At 44.1% G+C, this 19,824-nt stretch overlaps 1 protein-coding gene across 2 annotated transcripts in view; it reads left to right on the top strand.

The window, feature by feature from the left end:
- LOC147698289 (tudor domain-containing protein 3-like) overlaps positions 1–19,824 on the top strand; it is a 764,430-nt gene that overhangs the window by 219,842 nt on the left and 524,764 nt on the right. For both annotated transcript variants that reach the window (XM_086934904.1, XM_086934903.1), the window contains exon 3: positions 9,382–9,447. In XM_086934904.1, coding sequence (XP_086791030.1) covers positions 9,382–9,447 — 66 coding nt within the window. The remainder of the gene's footprint in view (positions 1–9,381; positions 9,448–19,824) is intronic.

Below are 19,824 nucleotides of genomic sequence, written 5' to 3'. Positions count from 1 at the left end.
ATCACGTGCCTTCCTTTTCCTTGTTTGAACGGCACTTCCTGGAACTATTACTGCTTTCTTTTGTCTAGATCGTGCCTTACTACCGATAGCTGCTGTAGTACTAAGAGATCTAACATCATTGGCCTGTTGGGGGAGTCTAACTTGGATCTACCACTAGACACAGATGATGATTGGGAACGCATACTTGGACCAGGAGTTTGGACTTCGATGATAATTTGTCAGGTGGTAGGCTTAAAGGATCTAATAAAAGCCTTCTTTCAGTGATCTCAATTTCATGCATAAGCACACTTTCTGCACGGGTAAGAAAGGCATCTAGGGTCCCAACTACTCCTGCCCCCCCTTTACGTGTATTCTTGTTCATATCTATACCAAATTTAGCCTCTGATTAGTGCTCAATACACAGTGACCAATAACATGGACAATCCTGCTCAAAGTCTTACTTGGAGTCCTGTAGTAACATTAAGGGGGGTGGCCCAGCCCAGCCTCTTCCGGTCGATGACGGGCGCGGGACGGGCCCGCCTCCTGGCGCAAGTCCGTGACACGTTCCGCCACCGGGGGTTCTGGGTAACAACCTCCCCTCCCCTAGCGCAGCCATGTAGACACTGTCAATGGAGGTTATCGGGTGCCATAAAACAGCAGCGGGCCCCGCAGGAGAGGAGCAGCGTTCCCCACAGGCAAGAAAGTACAGGGCTGGCGGCAAAAGGAGTAAGTCTGTAGCACGTCCCGCGCTGCGTGGAGCCTTGTCTGGCGCAAGTCCCTGACACGTTCCGCCGCCAGGGGTTCTGGGTAACGTGGTTCCCCCCCTAGCGCGGCGATGTAGGCACTGTCAATGGAGGTTATCGGGTGCCATAAAACAGCAGCGGGCCCCGCAGGAGAGGAGCAGCGTTCCCCACAGGCAAGAAAGTACAGGGCTGGCGGCAAAAGGAGTAAGTCTGTAGCACGTCCCGCGCTGCGTGTAGCCTTGTCTGGCGCAAGTCCCTGACACGTTCCGCCGCCAGGGGTTCTGGGTAACGTGGTTCCCCCCTAGCGCGGCGATGTAGGCACTGTCAATGGAGGTTATCGGGCGCCAGAAAATAGCAGCGGGCCCCGCAGGAGAGGAGCAGCGTTCCCCACAGGCATGAAAGAGCAGGGCTGGGTGCAAAAGGAGTAAGGCTGTAGCGCGTCCCTAAGCAAGCGGTCACAAGTCAAGTGAAATAGAATGCACTAGGGCTGTTCTTTGAATTGTGCAGTGGCACAGGGGCCAAAAGATCCAATAAGCCACTGAACACCTAATATTGCTATGTTACTACTAAGCAGGCAGTCACAACCTTGCAAGTGATAGGGCCATGGCTTGAATAGTGCAGTGACACAGGAGCGAAAAGTTCTAGGAAACCCACTGATCACTGATTATTGCTATGTTACTACTAAGCAAGCAGTCACAAGTCCAGTTACCTTGTAGGCACTAGGGTCTTTAATTGAATGGTGCAGCAGGTGCAGTGGCACAGGGGCCAGAAGCTCTAGGAAACCCCCTAAACACCGATTGATTATTGCTATATGTTACTACTGAACAAGCAGTCAGGAGTTCTTTTTTAGGTCTCGACTGGTGAAAGCAGCGCATGCGCTGGTCTCGCCAGAGAGGACCTTTTCCAATCGATTCTCCAAAAGCCTTACATGCAAGCATAGGGATGGAAAAAGATGGCTGCTCTCGCCATTTGTCCAAACCTAACAGCATGTGTGTAAGGACAGTGGACAGTCTGTCGCTATCTTGTGAGTGCTTTCACTTTAAACGCAGTTTAAAGTGAAAGCACGCCGCCATGCTCGCGCACGTGCAATGTGCGCCAGCTTGGCCGACCTCCCTTGTCTAACTTGACTTTCAGCCTCTCAAAGTGGACGACAGATGGGGATGTCTCTGAGGCTGTAATGTGTTTCTATCCACATTTCTCTTGAGCTCCTCAGTTTGTATTCTGGGAATTCTTTGCGTACAGTGGTTTAAGAGTGCGGGCCCCATAGTAACAGGCCCTTTCGACCTGTATAAATCCTGCCCCCGGGTCGAGAGGGGCCTAAGAACGGGGAGGTCCGGGTGAGCCCTTTAAATGGACAAGCAAGCGGTAGCATTGTTTTTTATGTGGAAATTGCGTTTGCTAAAAGAAAAATAAATAAAGCGTTCATAATTAATACTTCTGAAAGGTATTACACAGGCGTGGTGTACATTACCTTTTCTTATTACAGCAACAATGAAAGTACTTGGCTCTGACGTGAAACATTGTGTTGCTGAGGAAATAGAGTGTGACTACAATAAAGATTCACTTATTTGATTCCTTTTTAAGGACAGGACCAGCTTAGTTTTAGAAAGATTGCGGCGTTGTCAAGCAAATTAATACTTTTTGTTGTGTGCACTGTGACAGACCAGTGCATTACTGCCCTCTTTGCAGTTATCTGTAAAGTGTGGCTACACTTCCAAGTTCCTGAGCTTTATGTCTGATGAATAAGAAATCCCCACATCTACAGCCTTTCACGATGTATATATCTGTTTAGTAGTTGTCATTATTTCTACAGCATCACTTGTGAAACTGACTCGAATTGGCTTTTCGAATCGATCCTCCTCAGGCTAGCTCCTGGATACCCCTAGGGGCGCTTAGAGCTCTCTACAAATCTACGATTGATTGGTTGTTTGATCGATTGATTGAAAGTGCACATGCATGCCTTTGTCAATCCCTTGATTGTGTCTGCCATTTCTCGCGGTGCGAAGCAGAAGGGCGGGATGTCCACTTGCTTGACAGTTCTCTTTGGCCTTCCGAGGAGGTGGTCCCTTGATGTGTAATCTATTCAAGAGCATTAAGTTCCACAGCATCACTTCCTCCACTCCCTCAATTCATCTTCCAGGTATACACCAAACAGCACAGAACATGTACAGCGAAGCACACAGGAACAAGCAATCGGGGCGCCACCCCAGGCACACGCATGTTTAACAATAACTTAATACTGAATGAGAGGGAGGCAAACTCTTCAAGATTCGTTCCCACAGACTGTCATAGACATTTGCAATCTAGAAGTAAGCCCCTAAAAATGTGTACTACAGATCAAAAAGGATTCGTTCACCAAGGCTATGTCTACCTCATTTTGGACCAAATACATTTGTCAACGCCTTGCACTGGTGCAAGCTGGCCAACATTGACACACACAGGCGCAGTGTTGATGTACGATCAAGTTTCAGTGAAAAACTAGGACTGAGACGCAAAACCCGTGTTTGTGGTTCAAACAGCCAGAAAGGGTGCCAGTGGTTTTGAATAAGGCTGCAGCACTAAAGGGTATATTTATAAGGGCATTTCGTTATATTTGCACTGCACAACCTGGTACATGCAGGACACAAACCTCTGAATCATATTTATGAATACATGTGCCGAACTGACCTTTCACCTGAAGGCCATGTGACTAGAAATGGTTACAGAGCACCTTCACCTTCAATTAATCACTGGCAAGATACAGAAGGTCTTAATCATAGTTTATGGTAGCACTGTGAAACACTGTGAAATTCCCAATATCGCAGTCAGGTCAGAAGAGATTAAAAATTTAGCATGAGTACATGTCCCTGGCTGCTGCACCCTCATATGTGTTTCCACAATTCTTTTATTCAGTCAGGGCCCGATTCCAATGTCTGATTAAATCGTGGTGGAACATCAACAACGTGTCACTAAGAGGCTTTTTTCTATTTGTGTTGTATTCATTTCAGTCTGAGTATTTACAACAATTTTTTTTTCCACTTTTACACCACATTCTATGCTACCTCTAGATTTGTTGTTTGAGGACCACGAACGATGCAGGAGAAAGACCTGTTTTAGGGGCAAGGTATTCTGGAGATTCATCTTTGATGTAGGGGACGGTTGCACCTTAACAGTTTATCACTTTCTCTCCACCTGCAATCAGTATAATTTGAAGTCAACTTTTAGGTCTCGCATATAGCGTAACCAGGAGCCTTGAGAGGCAGAGGCTGACGCCTTAATTAAAAGCTGATCGATATGGTAATCAGTCAAATAACTAAGTTCACTCTAGTTTTTCCTCGTTCACCAGATTTTCTATTTTTTTGTGCTCTTCATCTGCTTCGTTTTTATTGTTCGCCTAAGAAAAAAACTGATGAGGTGGAGTAAAATGCCAAATATAAACTTGGCAAATGAAGAGGTTCAGTGTTAGAAAAAAAACATAATGATTTGCCACAATGCCCTTTGGAATGCGGTCTTGTATCGGACCTTTGCAAATTCACTGGACCCTGGGTGTGGAGGAGGGTCGGAAGAGGGGGTGATGCTGATCTTCCTGAGCAGAAGGGTCAAAGCAAGCGCATCATTTTTAAAGAAGGGTACAATTCTACGTAAAAGCGTAGGAAAGGGAGGTCAGCTAAGAAAGCAAACTAACTCATCCAAAATAAATTAACTTTTATATAATTTACTAAAAGTAATAGCTTTATTGACAGTCTTCTTCTAGCACAAAGAGGGAGCTGTGAAGGAGACAGGATCTCTGAGAAGCACTTACTTTACCACCAGGTTTAAAAGAACATTATTGTCTCTCTCACTCTCTCTCTCTCTCTCTCTCTCTCTCTCTCTCTCTCTCTCTCTCTCTCTCTCACTCTCTCTCTCTCACTCTCTCTCCTCCTCCTCCTCCCTTCTCCTCTCTCCTCCTCCCTCCTCCCCTCTCCCCTCTCCCCTCTCCTCCTCCCCTCCTCCTCTCTCCTCTCTCCTTTCTCCTGTCTCCCCTCTCCTCTCTCCCCCTCCCATCTCCCCCAGATCCAAGCAAAGGATACATGGCCACAAAAGCATTGCTTCTATTCTTGATTTACTCTACCTGCTAAAATATTTTCATAGTGTGAGAGGAGGCTAGGCCTTAAAGGAGGAAATGCTTTGAGCCAGTCACTGACTTAGCAGCAATTGAGGGGTGTCTTAGTGGGTGGGACCAGGAGACTTGGCGGTCATAGAGGACAGCACTACTTGAACCAGAACCCCTCCACAAATTCTAACTAAGGGTTCTGGGCTTGCCACCCGTTTCCCAGGGAGGTTGATACACACCTGATGGTCATCATCTAAGCAAAGCCTTCACACACAGTGGGGCTGGTATCTTGTTAAAGGCTCATGGAAATTGAAAGGAGCCTCTTGCTTTAGACCGCGCCCCTACTTGGATAGGCCACACCCCTTTAAGAGGTTTGCCAAGCCCTTTTTAGAGCACCCAAGGTTTTTTTTTCCCCACTTAAAGCCCTGTATATTTATGTGTATATATACTTTGTAGGATCCGGAGATCAGCCCTAGGAATTGTCTGCTCTACGTAGGGACTCTTTTTCTATTTAACTGCCTCTATTTATCTTTCTTGATAGAAAATGACCAGCAGAGGTCAGTAAAATACCAGAATTGCTTTAGCATTCTCTAGATTCCAGTCTACAGAAATGGTCTTCCACGAGCACCTGTAGACAATAATATTTTTTTCAAATCTTGTATTTTCAGTGATATGACCACCAAAGGCCCTGATTTTATATTAAAAACAGAGCTTTGGACTATACCGTTTCCCACTGAACGGCAATATTTCTCTACATGTGTTCCCATACCTGGTGTTTCACGCAGTTCGGTGCTTATGTTCCCTCCATGTTAAAGAACAGTAGATGTTTCATCACCCAGGCTAATGTGCTGCATAGCTAAATACATATAACATCCCAAAGGCGAGACCGATTGCATTGCAAATGCTTGTTGGTTCGTTTGTAGTCGCCGCTCCTAAAGTAATACATAGTCTAAAGCTCCACTTTAATAGAATCTATAACCTATTAGACTTTTCTGTCTTCCTACAACTTCTGTTACATTCAGCGCATTTATGTGGCACATTTCCACATTGTTTGTATCGTCTTAACATGCTTTTGAATCTGGATACACTAACACATTGGTACGGTTGTTCTATAGCATTAGCACTTCAGCCCTTGTAAACACTATATAAATACTTATAACTTATCATATGGCATTCCGTACCAAGGATTGCAAGAGCTGTTAGTTATGTCAATGTTTTTTGGTCATATTGTACAGCAGCACTAGCTTCAGTGCAGCATAACTGAAAATTAAAAAAGTGCTATAACTTGGACAACACTGGCTGTGTCATACAGCTTTTTTACATTATTTTCAGCCCCTTTGCAACATATCTAAAAAGCATTAGCAAAACCAGTAACTCTCTCATAGGCAAGACCTATTGGCTTTACCAATGTTTGTTGTTATACCAGGCTAACACATATCTTGTGTGTGCACCTAAACATACGTCTGTCTCTCGGAATTGCAGTCTTGTTGGACCGGGAAGGGTGCCCAGATCTCTAACCATTTAGTGATAAAAGGCTTCTGCCTTTACCATGATTTAAGTAGCAAGCGCGTAGTGGTGGCAGCATAGTGTGTAGTGATCAGTAGGAGTGAATAGTCCCTTTTACCTCTGCTACAGGAGTGAGGCCTTCAGCTCACTCATGTCAAGTGCCACTGCTGTGTGTTTAACTCACCCTTGGCCTACATCAAATTAGTATGCAGTGATGGACACCACATGTGCGGTTGCATGTGTGTGATGTGTGTATGTGTCTGTGAATGGTACAATACATGAAAGTCTTGCGGTTCCATTGTGGGAGACACAGGGCAAACTGGAAGAACACGAATAGGTAGAGGAACCCCCCAAACAGATTTGTTTTTTATACACACATCACTGTGGATGACATCCAGGTCACTGATCAACTGGAGGAAAGGAGAACCCCAGAAGCTTTCGGCGTGCTCAATAATTTTCTTGTTCGTCTTCTGTGAGAGGACAGTGGCACCACCAATGTTAAGCAAAGTTTCCCCAATTGTTATTTGGTAAGAAAGGGACCACTACTGAAAACCATAAATCTTGCTAGCTGCAGGGAAAGGCACCATAAGGGGTAAGAAGAAAGCTAAGCACAAGATATATATTATTTAATTACTACAGAACATCAGGCCTAAATCTATACAAAAAGAGTGCATGTGAGATAAACATGTACATATGTATGGAAACAATTAATTTTATTTCAAAATAGATTTTTTTATTTTTCTATTATATTTTTCTTTTATTCCTTTTTCTTTTTATGTTTTGATATTTTCAATGATAGTTATTACTCACAGATAGTGTAATGTTTACATTACATAGACACAAACATATGTACAAAAAAAAACAATAAATTCCAGTGCTATACAACAAAATATTTTTTTTTAAATAGGAGAAGGAGTTGGTATGTTGTAAATGATTCAAAGGCTGGCGGTCGATGAGGACACGACACGAGTTTCGACATATAAGCCTTAGTCAGGAGAACCGTCTCAACTTTCTCTATATTCATCGGCCAGGAAACTGATCTCCGATTTAAACCAGCAAAAATTGTTAATCTTTCGGTGTGAAGAAGTCACGCGAATTCTGTTTCCCCTTATTTCAGGGGGCTACTAAATGTCCAAATTGGATATTGAAATGATTTAAGCATCATAAAGGCTTTTCAATAATGGATATAAATTGTGGTATTCATCCGTTTTTAATACTTGATAAAATTTGAATAATATTCTCAACAGAAAGGGCGACTGACGTAGGATATTGATGTTTATTAGGGGTGGAAGCGCTGTCAGTAAAAGTTTTTGTGTTGGGCCAATAATTTGTATTCCCCTTCGATGGATCTTATAGCAGTTAATGATGAAAAACCAGCACGAATAGTAGTCCTCTGAGTGAACAGCAACAAGGCTTATACGCCGAAACGCACGTCATGGTCTCATCGACCACCAGCCTTTTAATTATTTGTCAATATACCAACGCCTTCTCCTATTTTTAAAAATTGATTTTGTTGTATAGCACTGTAATGTATTGTTTTTGGGAAGAAATTGTGTTTTTGTACATTTGTGTCTATGTAATGTAAACATTGCACTATCAGTATGAAATAACAATCATTTAACATATCAAAATATAAAAAGAAAAAGGAATAAAAGAAAAATATAATAGACAAAAATAAATATATATATATATATATATATATATATATATATATATATATATATATATATATATATATATATATATATATATATATATATATATATATATATATATATATATATATATAAAGAATTGTTTCCAGTCATATGTACATGTTGATATCACATGCACTCTTTTGTATAGATTTAGGCCTGATGTTCTGTACTCATCAAATAATCTAGATCTTGTGCTTAAGTTTTCCCGATTGTTGCCATAATTCTTCCAGGGGTTTACATTGATGACCCCGGGAGAAGGTTCTTTTATTTGCAAGTAGTGTTGGAGCTTGGGGGTTTTTGCCCATATTCTTTGGATTTAATTGATTCCTGTTGGTGGATTCTAAGGCTGCATTGAAACATCCTTGATTAAACACGTCTCCATGAAAGTGATGTAAGTGCTTTCTGGACATTGACCAAGTTAACATGGAATCATTTTGTGTTTAAATCAATGTCATTGAAATGGTTTAAAATGATTTCTTGATGATCACAATGTTAACAGTGAGTCATTACATACACTAATTATTGCCTTTGAAAGATAGTACCATCCCTGGTGATTTGGATGGTTTTCATCTGGTGTATTATGACATGGGTCTGCTTTTATTTAACGTGTTGACACCCTAATAAAGCCAATAATCCTGTGTTTTGATACTTACCCCCATTATATTGTGCCTGGTGTATTTGGGGGTATCCGGCCCGGCAAAGAGCTTGGTCGCACCCCCAACCTCCCCATCCCCCGGGGCCTGGCCGAGCACTTTGCCAGGAACGGTTTTGGTTCCCAGTCCGGCCCTGAACAGCATAGAATGCTGTGCTATGTAACAAAAATAATAAAGCTGTTGCAAGAGAGTGTTACCTGCCTGCAACAGCAGGCATGCGAAAACCATTCAACAAAATAGTGCTTGGAGGCTGTAATTAAAGCCTATCGAGCAACAGCACATGTAAAAGGGGGTGTCTTCATGGCAGGTTACAAATTAAGACAAGGTGGTGCTAAGGTTGGACTAACAAGCCTATTTACTAATCAGAAGCCGGCATTTACAAAGGACAATGACAAAAGCCAATGACCAATATGGGCGGAGAGTGGGCGGGGCTTCAAGTGCATAATCCAATACAGCATGCCTTGAATAGCAGTGCATGCCCAGTCTCCACCTAAAAATAATACCGTCACAAAACGTACCTCATTACCCTGCATAATTTGCCTTTTCGTGCTGCATAATCTTTTCCTCCCCTGCTCCTTAATTCCAGGGGCCATGGCCACTGTTATTTTTTTAGGTATAAGTTTAAATAACTTGGATACGCTTGTTACAGTAAATATGTTTTTTTTTCATTCATACACTTACATTCTTAATTTGAAATCTTAGACCATAATTGTGTAATATTTTAATTTCAGACAGATCTAAGAAACATTGGCAGGAAGTTCCTACCGGTTGACATCAATGGCGGAAAGGTGGAGAAGGTAACTTTCTTTACGTTTTCTTCATTTTAGAGTTCAAATAGTGTTCTAACAGTGGGACAACAGCCTCACGCCGTCAACAGTCCCTCATGCGCATGCCTGTGGCTGTTTATTTGTGGTTTCCCAATGCTCTCGAAAATTGTCCGATATGTGTGTTGCTTCCCGTGATGGTAAAGAAATGGGTGGCGTGGGAAGTTAGCACACGGTAGCATTTGAAATGCTCTGCTAGACGCAAAGTAGCTTTCGGTCCAGTTGATTGCATTCTGCTTCTAGCCCTGGCCGCCTGCCTGGCTGATGGCAACGCCGCACCGGCCGCTTTTATTAGGACTTGTTCAGGATTTAGTTGTTGAAGTAAATCGGAGCCGACTTGCAGGAAAGCTTTCAGAACTTGCCAGCTGTTTTGATTTGTTCATCGTCAGGCGGTGTCCTGTCTGCCTCAAATCATGACAAATGCAATCCCAGCTTGAAGCAGCAGACAGCAAAATAAAAACACGAGGATAGGGACAAACAGAACTATAACGTGTACACTTTTTTTATTTCTAGAATGGTGCGAATTGTAGGGTGTTTTGCAAAAGGAAAGTTTTTGGGGAATTGTAATGATGCCTGATGAATTCAGCACTATTCCTCGAGGCTGATTAGCCCCAGGCTTCTTCTGGTAATGGTTGTCAACCAGACCTAATTAACCTCGGGGTGAGGTGGAGGGGGCTAGTATTTCTTTCTTATGCACTCGTCTAGTGACTTCGTACCCCGGAGCGTCAGGCCACAGAGTCCTCTCACTGGTACTGCGAACCCTGACAGACTTTGGTATCATGGTTTAATTGCTGGTCCCTGGAATTTCACAAAATGCAATTTACAAATTCGAAGGACCTCAAAAATCCTGTAGCCTCCCAAGGAACTAAGCCTGCGCCTCTGGAATCCACACCAGCCTCCGTTCAGGCCTTGTTAAGCTAACTCTGGCCTGAATTGCAGTCAGGGGCTCTTGGTACACCAAAAACAAAACAGGCAGGTGCTGTACAGATGTATAGCAGTGACTGCTCACTGCAGGCGGTGTACTATCAATGTACTATCAATGCGAGTCCAATGCACACCACCGAAGAGAGCAAAGATAGAAGGGACTTCTCAAGTTACCGCAAACTAGGTCGCCACATGTTAGAAATGGCTTGTAAATACTGGGCACGACAGGCGACGGTGTCCCTCAAACATTCGTACCACAAAGCGATTTCCACAGCCAAGAAAGAGTCCATCCTGTACCTGATCCCACTTTTTCATGATAAAAGCGAAATCTCAGCTCAAATTATCAACTGATGAATTCTTTCTGTCCAAACACACTCATAGTCTAAATGTGGGAGATTTCTCCATTGTTCTGACATATTCTTCTGCTGAGCCCTAAAAAAGCTGTATTCTCTCAACCCACCTTAAACCAGTTCATCAAACACCTAAAGAACCTACTCTGCTCTCACCACTTGCACTTCCCCACTACACACAAATATACCTGCATGTCATAGACCAATCAACTACTCTTTCCTTTGGCATTGGGCTATCTAAAGGTGGATGGGGCAAAGCGGGTTCAAATGAAACACATCCAAATAGGAAGACCTTGTCTGGAGCCAAGCACACCTAAACGGAAACCTATTTTCTCATCCCCATCTGTCAAAAATGGAAAGCTAAGAACTTCGGTAGGACTCTGACCTAAGGCTGAATTCCCAGTTATTGGCTGGAGCAAAGTTCTCTTTCTTCTAATGAAGCTCCGAAAGAATATTGTGCTGTTCATCCCACTATACGTGACTCACGATAGTTAATACCATGGTAAACTGTCAATTTAACTATGCAAAGGGTCTGTATGAAAAGGTAAAACAAAGTCCCAAACCCTGCGGGATGTCTAATCTGTGATGTACAAAATACCAGTCTGTCTTTTTATCTCATAATCTTAATTCTGCTCCCTGCATAGTGCAAACTACACTATTGAACTTCAAAATACTTTGCCTCTTCTTTAAGAACCTGGGGAAGACTGCGTCCGTATACCTCATGATCAACCCAACAATACCTTCCCTGTCCTCCTGAACTCACTTTTGACTCAACAAAGACCAGTTTCCTACAGGTGCCCAGGAGCAAGTGCAAAAGCGATAGCCTTCAGTTCACATCCAGCCTTTTAAGCGGCCTATTACTGGGCATCTTCAACATAACCGCTTGAGGCAACTTAGGGCCAATGTGGAAGTTTGTCTCTTCTGCGTGTTTCCTCCCTCTGGTGTCATGTCCTCCATGCAGGGATTAAGTGGTCATTGATGCAGTCCTGCACTTTGCCTTGTGTAAATATACAGTTGGCACTCTGAAATGATGCACAACAAATATTGATTTAATCTGTCCAAATGAAGTGTAAATAGGATTGTCGGTTCATTGGTGACGAGGATATTGGTAGCTTATAACTAATGCATTGAGCTACCTTCCTGTTGTGATTTTGTCTACCTAGGGCAAATGTCTTCAGTATGGTTGCTCAGACCAACGTCAAATAATTTTCAAAGAAATGCAGATACTTTTAATGAAGATGGAGTTTTTTTTATTAAGTCCCAAGAGAAAAATCGAGAGGAAATGAACTTTACAAACACAATCTACAGAGACTCTCTTATTGGTGGTGCCTTATAGTTCACCTCTTTGTCTTCATCCAGTACTCTTGGGTGATTTAAACTTACTTTGCATAGTTGTTGGTATAGGGTTTTGAGAACTCCTGGTTCAGTATTAGATTTTTTTTAATGTTTGTGGTCCCATTTCCCTCGAATGAAAAAAACCTGTGGTGGTTTCTGCTACCTTTGAAGAGCTACCCCTAGTTGTGTTGGGCTCAATCAATCACTCAATGAAACTTTATTTGGAATTCAGAGAAGAATCCATGAACGTACCTGATCATAAAAGCAAATTCATCAACGACTATTTAAAAAGACAATAAAATATATACGTTTCATAGATAACCTACCACTCAAACAGATCGTACAAGAAGGAGCTTCTCCCAAACACATCAATGTGCACCCAAGGGCGATAGGTCAAATAAACGTCCAAACCTCTCTGCAGCAGGCCAGAAAAGGGACTGGGTTAATGCATGGAAACAAGGTCTAATCAGTAAGTGCTTGCTCGGGCAGGGTCTGTCCCTTCAAGGCACTTGCATATACGTCATGCCTCCCTAGTATTAGCAATAACAGTTACACATTTCCACCGAATCAACCTTTGATAAGAAAGCAAGTGGGGGCCAAAAATTCCTGTGATTGTTTTGAGCAATTGCCGTTTTAAAAAATATTTCCTAGGCCTGTTTTAAAAACTGCATAACAAAAAAAAATTCAATGTGCTCTGCACAACGTTTTCTTAAGAGGTACCTGGCAAATTCACATATGACCAGCATTTCATTCGGGGTAACATTGCCAGTTTAAAAATAATAAATTTGAACTGGGTCAATAAAAATCTGTCATCATTTTCATGGTCTTGAGCAAAATATTATTCCTGCCATGAGCTCTGCTCGAGCCCCAAGTATGCAGTAATCATAGGTTTCTACAGTTCAACACATAGTCTTGCAGCCTCAAAATGTCTTTTACCCAGGAATTTTAATGTATTTCTACTCAAATCTTAAAGGTTCTGAGGAGCATCGAATAGGTCAGGTCTACCTAGTTTTGAACATAATGTTTAAAATGGTATAGCCATGTGTTACAGAAAGCCAGATCAAGAGCCAGGCAATCCTGAATGTCCGCTCTATTAAAAAAACGCTTCTTCATAGGCCCAAACCTTATGCCATAAGAGCAGCGGGCCACGGTGGATCATGTATTTGATAAAACCCATACCCAGTTTGTAGTGTAACAAATATGCTAGGGTGAATAGGGGGACTGCAAGCAATTTCCGTAAAAACATGTTCTCCACGTTTGAAGGGGGCTTTATTTGTATAGTCTCACACGCCTGCACCATACGTATCTGCACTAACACATTTAGCTGTGAAAATTACAAACTTATCAATTAGCTGTTCTCTAGTTTGTTTGCAAAACTAAAAACGCATGCCATAGACTTTTCAAGTTGGAGTGTTCTGAAATAAACAATTTTTCCAGGACCCTTAAACTTCAAATTTGACACCAAGGTACACAAAGTAGAGATCCTTGCCCAAAGGGTGGGAGTTAGGTTACATAGTGCAGGATCCTGTCTTGGGAGGGAAAGGGGGCCTATACATAATATAGGAGTTTGCATAGCTGACCTGCAGATCTAAATTAACCATAAGATTGTTAAATCTGTTTAGAATCGTCTTTAACCCCTTCCAGGCTCATGACGAGCTGGGCTCGTCATGGTGTAGCCTCCTCAAACACTGATGACGAGCCCAGCTCGTCATGAACAATGGGTTTTACAAAATATCAGCATGGGTGCAGAATTCCACTAGCACCCATGTGGTTAAGGCGAGGGGGGTCTGGGCCACAGTACTACATCATCCGCAAAGCGGAGGAGCGCAGTCACAGGGTGCTGGCCTGTCATTTGTTGATCTGTTTGTCCCTACAAGTTACCTCACTAATCCGTTGCTATAAATCGTAAAGAGGAAAGGTTTCAAAATGCACCCCTGCCTCTCCCCACTTCGGTCTTCAAAAGCCTTTGAACATTACCCATTTCATCTATACTGAAGAGTTACCTAGATATCCGAATATATTTCTTTCAACAGGTTGATAATGGCCTGATCAACGCCAGTATCTCTCGTGATTCACAATTTACTATGCCTAAAGCAGTCAAATGCACCAGAGAGGTCCATAAACCTCATGTACAAAGCACCCATTTGTGGCCTTAGTATATTTATCATTTATGAGACTGAGGTTTGGGTACTGCTCACAAGTGCATGTTAAATGGCCAAGAGCACCTTGTGCTCTTCCATTCAAGTCTCATGCTGTGAGAGCTGTATCCTTCCCCATATTTTAGGAAGGGAGCCCAAAAGGGGTATTGGACTGGAGCAGTAAGGCTTTGCTCGATTCCCTTCTTTTAAATATGTGATTAATTAAAGAAAGGGACCATGATGCTAGACATTAGTTAAGAGGAGCCCACAACTCCAGGTGATCATTGAATAAATCTACAGGGATCCTGTCAGGCCCTGGGGCTTTCTTACTGCCGCCAGCATTAATCTTGACATAACTTCCTCCAAAGTAAAAACAAGAGGTTTAGCAGTGTAGGAAAGTGCCCTTTTCGACATGGACACCCCCGCTTTTTGCCTGGTATTTGATGTCGGCGGGAAGTGCACGGGGTTCCTGTTAACCATGCCCCCAGTGCCAGACCTTTTTCCCCAAACCATAAAATTGTTTCCTCTATTTAGCAATACCTTTAATACCCTCTAAGAGTCTCTAGTAAATGGTACCCCTGGTACCTAGGGCCTTAGATACTAAAGAGGGTCCCTAAGGACAGCGGCATGAATTGTGCCACTCAAAGAGCCCCAGCACCGAGCTCATGCAAACTGCTGCTGCAGGCTGCGTGTCGTGGTGCAGACAAAAGTGAAAACACAACATGGCACACAGCCTGTCTGCCATTCATACCAGCACTGCATGCAAGTCACCCCTAAAGCAGGCCTTAAACGGCCTAAGGTAGGGTGCACTATACTACATGTGAGGGCATCACCATACAAGCAGGTATGCCCCTATGTTGGCCAATTCCATTCAACTAGGAAGTCATTCTACAAGCATGTGCTGGACACTGGTAGAAACGAGTTCCCCAGATACACGAGGTCTTCACTGAAAAAAAGGTATGTTTGATATCAAACATCTTGTATTAATAAACCTGCGCTGATGCCAGTGTTGGATTGAGTAATACATGCACACAGAGGGCCCCTTAGAGGCACCCCCTGAAAATGTACCAGTCACTGGTTCGCTGACTGACTGGTTCTAACCAGTGCTGCCACCAGAGACGAGTTTATGACCCCCAAGGGCATGAGGGCCTTTGCTCTCCGAGAGTCATAAACCAAGCCTGCTCGAGCAGGGGGTGCCTTGCACCTCGGCCTACAGTATGACCTGCAGATTAGCATTCCAGGGCCGGGGAGCTTCAGAAGAAGCCCACTGCCTTTGGTATGCAAATCTGACTTCTCTCACAGGAGAGGGAACCGACCCCCTTTGTCCAGAGCCCTTTGGCACCTGGACAGGCAGGAAAATTAGCTAGGCAAGACAGGTGTGTCCACTCTCAGGTGATCACCAAATCTGAACAGGGCTGACTTTTCAGAAGCGACCATCTTGGTAATGGCAAATCTATGATCTCTGGGACAGGGTTCTGCTCATTTCCCCCAAGAAATTGTCACATAGGGGGCATAGTGACCTCAGAGGTAAGTAGCCCATTGTCTACTACCCTACGTTCCCCTAATACTCCTGAATTTAGTATTTAGGGGAGCCCTGAGACCAGGAAATCAGATCCTGCAAACCAAAAGAAGGAAAAGAGCAGAAGAGCCGCGAAAGCAAGAACTGTCGAAGAAGCAACAAACTTGGCACCAGCCCTGCCGGCCTGTTCGCCTAATCTCGACAATTGCACCAAAGTCGTCTCGTTCTGCAAGCTGCTGATCCTCCAGTGCCTGGGAGGACTACTAGCACTTCTCCAAAGGCTCAAGAACTCCTATGGAACAGCAGAGTTGTTCCCCTGCATCTTGCAGGTACCAAAGACTGAGCTGTAAGGCTCCAAGCTAATGAAAACCCACCTCCGGAAAGCACCACTGCACCCGATCCGCCTATCCCGAGCTGAAGTGGGCCGATGGTGCCAATGTGGTCCTGAGATCTTGATGACGAGAAGGATACACTGAAGAGCAGCAGGTTGAAGAAGAGCAACTGACTTGGCCCCAGCCCTGCCGACCTGTCTGCTGTTGCCCATCAAAACTGCGCCAAAGACGTCTCGTCCTGCAGCTGTTGTGCCTCCAAAGCATGGGAAGACTATCTGCCTTCATTAAAATCTCAAGGACTCCCATGGAACAGTGGAGCTGCTACTCTGCATCCTGCAGGCTCCCCAAAGAAGACTGTGAGACTCTGGAACTGAAAAACCCGACCCCGCAAAGCACCGCTGCACATGTGCATTCTAGCCTGAGCTGAAGTGGGCCAATCGTGCCAGTGTTGTCCCCTGGCCCTCCAGAGACAAAGCCCACTATGGACTTCCCAATGCTGCATGCAGCCTCTGTTTGCAGCACTCTCTACCATGAGTGCTCCCGGTGATGAAAATCCAATGCCTAAAGACACCTCTGCACCAGTGGCCTCTGGAGAAGAGGACCAAAGGTGTCTCCACATCCTCGAGCATCCCATGAATTGATTCCCCCCTGTTGGTTCAGCCTGACTGGTCTCCAAGTTTAAGCCTACAGCTTCCTTTATGACGGACCGATCTCTGTAGACTTGAGTGGAGCACCCAACGCTGTAAGGCACCTCTGCACCTGGATGCCCCAGTGCCTCCTGAGGTGATCTGTTGAACCTTGCCGCATACTTATCATGAGACCCGGGGAAGGGTCCCGTAAGTCATTAAGTGACTGTATGCAGTATATGTTTTCTTCCCACATTACATTTCTGCAAAGTGCTTTAATTTCGATTTAAAGTATCAAAAACCTGTTTTCTTTAAATCTGCTGTTTTATAAGGTACTTACCTGATTTTGATGATCTTGGTGCCGAAAGTTATATAAAAATAAGTATTACTTTTATAAATTGGTGTGGAGCTCCTTATTGAGTTGTGTGAATCATGTATTGGTTGTGTGTATGCAGCGGATGTGTAATACTAGTCTCTGATAAGCCTAAGGCTGCTTGCCCACATTACCCTCTAGAAGAGCACCTTGGGCTTGCTAGATCAAGCCTGTGTCTAATATTAAGGGAATCCCTGGAGACTCTGCAGGGTATTCCTCTGTTTTGATATACCATGTACAGAAACAGTTTCCTACACTCTGCATATATTGGTGAACATCATTACATCACGTAATCTCCCCGTGCCTAACAAAAATGATGAATGTGACCTCATATACCGCAACTTGTGCTATGTAAAGCGCTCTGATACCCAATACCGGGTCAAGTTTGTGCTATATAAAATTCAGTATAAAAAAAGGTGGTTCCATCAGGAAATGCACCCCTCATGTTGTTTTAGACTTAAGGGATAGCACTGTGTTTTAAGGGCCCAGGGCACCTTGTGAGGTGCCTCCAGTGCAGTTGGTTAACTGACTTGTGGGATCTTTATCTAGAGTGCAACCCTTGTTGGTTGTGTGGGCCCTTAAATGATGTCAGGATGGTAAATTCCAACTACAATTCAGAATGTTTTTTAATATTTTCTTATTATTTAGTAGCATGCGTAATAAAGTAATTTTTGTTCTTGTACATGAAAAAGCACTGGCTGGACAGTGAATTATAAAAAAATATATATATTTTATTAGTACATTCTATATTATCAATGCATATCAAATTTACTTTTGGCACATAAAGGAGCACAAGGCAATAGATGTCTCTTATCTGGTTACAGAAATACTGCGTTTTCGGCAATATCAACATACATCTGTCTAGGTTCATAGCAATTGACTCTTATTGGACTTCCGCCTCCCCTCAGGTGTATGTATACTCGTGTCAGCCTCTTCCCGGGTTGTGGTTAGAGTCTGCGATTTCCCATCATCCCTCTCCCCCCGCCTGTGTACCATTAAGTTTTAGCCCATAGTACCTGTTGGAAAAGGCCCTTTTTGCAGAGTTATCCCCAAACTTTTTGCTTCTTCCTCCTTTATTTTTCCTGACCTCTGGTTGTTGGCAATAGGACTCTGTGCACTTTACCACTGCTGATCAGTGCTAAAGTGCATATGCTCTCTGTGTAAATTGTTATTATGATTGGTTATCCATGATTGGCAGATTTGTTTCATCAGTAGGTCCCTAGTAAAGTGCACTGAGCGTGCCAGGGCTGGTGAATCAAATGCTACTAGTAGGCCTGCAGCTCAGATTGTGCCACCCGCATGAGTAGCCCTAAAATGGTGTCTTAGGCCTGCCACCGCAGTCCCTGTGTTCAGTTGCTAACTGCCATGCTGACCTGACCAGTGTCCCCACTGGCCAGGCCTAACACTTCCCTTTCTGTACAATTGGACAACCCTCTGGAAGGCCCAAGGTACCCCCGTGGGCAGGGTGCAGTGTATGTGAAAGGTAGAGCATGTACTAGTGTGGGTGGCATGCTCTGATAGTGAAATACTGCCAATTTAGTTTTTTCACTATTGAAATGCTATCTTGCCCATAGGCTAGAATGGGGAATGCTGTGTATGTTTACCTGCATATCTTCCCATAGGAGCAAGATGGACAATTTAAGTCTGGTATCCCTGAACTCAGAATTTAATAACCCATCTTTTAGGAAGGATGTTTTTTAAATCCTGTTTTTAAAAACAGCATTTTTAGAAAGTGGCTGTTTTCTTGTATTACCTTTCTGTGTGCCTCTGCCTGTTTGTGAATTGACTGTCTGGTTTGTGAGTGACAGGGGCTAGGGTATCTCCAGGGGGCTGGGTAAGTCATCACAAGGCTGAAAAGCTCCATCTGCATCTTGAGTGGTGGGAGGGGATAGCACTTGGGCCTGAATAGGGCTGTGCCTGCCTTCCACAATGCTGGCTCCTCCTCCTGCTGGGCGACTCAAGACCCTGCCCCTCTCTCTCAAAAGAAAGGAGTCATGTAAATAGAGGGCTCCAGGACTGACCAGAACTTGTTTGGACTAGGCAAAGAAAATATTGGTATAAAAAGGGATACCCAGACCCCAGAACCTTAGATCATCCTGGAATCAAGAAGGAACCTCTGCCAAGGAGAAAAGTTGGAAGACTGAAGAGGAAGGACTGTGTGTTTGTGGGCTGACCTGCATTTGCTATTCTGCCAAGGAGAGGGGAAGGATTTTGCTGTTGCTGTGTCCCCTGCTTGAAGAGATCTCCAAGGGCCTGAGGAGAGCTGGCCTCCTGTTAAGAAGTCTCGGGAACAAAAGGACTCCACCCCCAGCTTCCCCCCCTGAACTCTGCTGTGAGTGGTGACCTATCTAGAGTGCTTGATCCAGTTGTGGGGCCTCTGGAAGTTGTTTACTGCTGTTTGGGGAGCTGGAAAAGAAGATCTACAATTTTGCACGCAAATGCTCACTTGCGGAGCGCATCGTCGACAGTGTGAGAAGATTCCTGTTGCCACGAAGATCGTCGCAGCGCCGGTTGCTGCTGCAAGACCCGACGCATCGCTTGCTCAGTTGCGGAGCGCATCGCCCCGGTGCGAGAAGATTCCTGTTGCTGCGAATATCGTCGGAGAGCCTGTCATCGCTGTGAGGCCCGGCGGCCCGCTTGCCTGCGAGAAGAATCCCGTTGCTGCAAACATATTCGCTGAGTCCAGCGCCAACGCATCTAGGGGCCGCGACAAAAGATCGACAGTGCGCCACGGATCGCCGCTGCACCGAGGA

The sequence above is a fragment of the Lissotriton vulgaris genome, chromosome 8 (genome assembly GCF_964263255.1).
Source record: "Lissotriton vulgaris chromosome 8, aLisVul1.2, whole genome shotgun sequence".
NCBI classification, from domain to species: domain Eukaryota; kingdom Metazoa; phylum Chordata; class Amphibia; order Caudata; family Salamandridae; genus Lissotriton; species Lissotriton vulgaris.
Note: the sequence above shows the minus strand (reverse complement) of the source record. Positions and strands in the feature narration are given on the sequence as shown.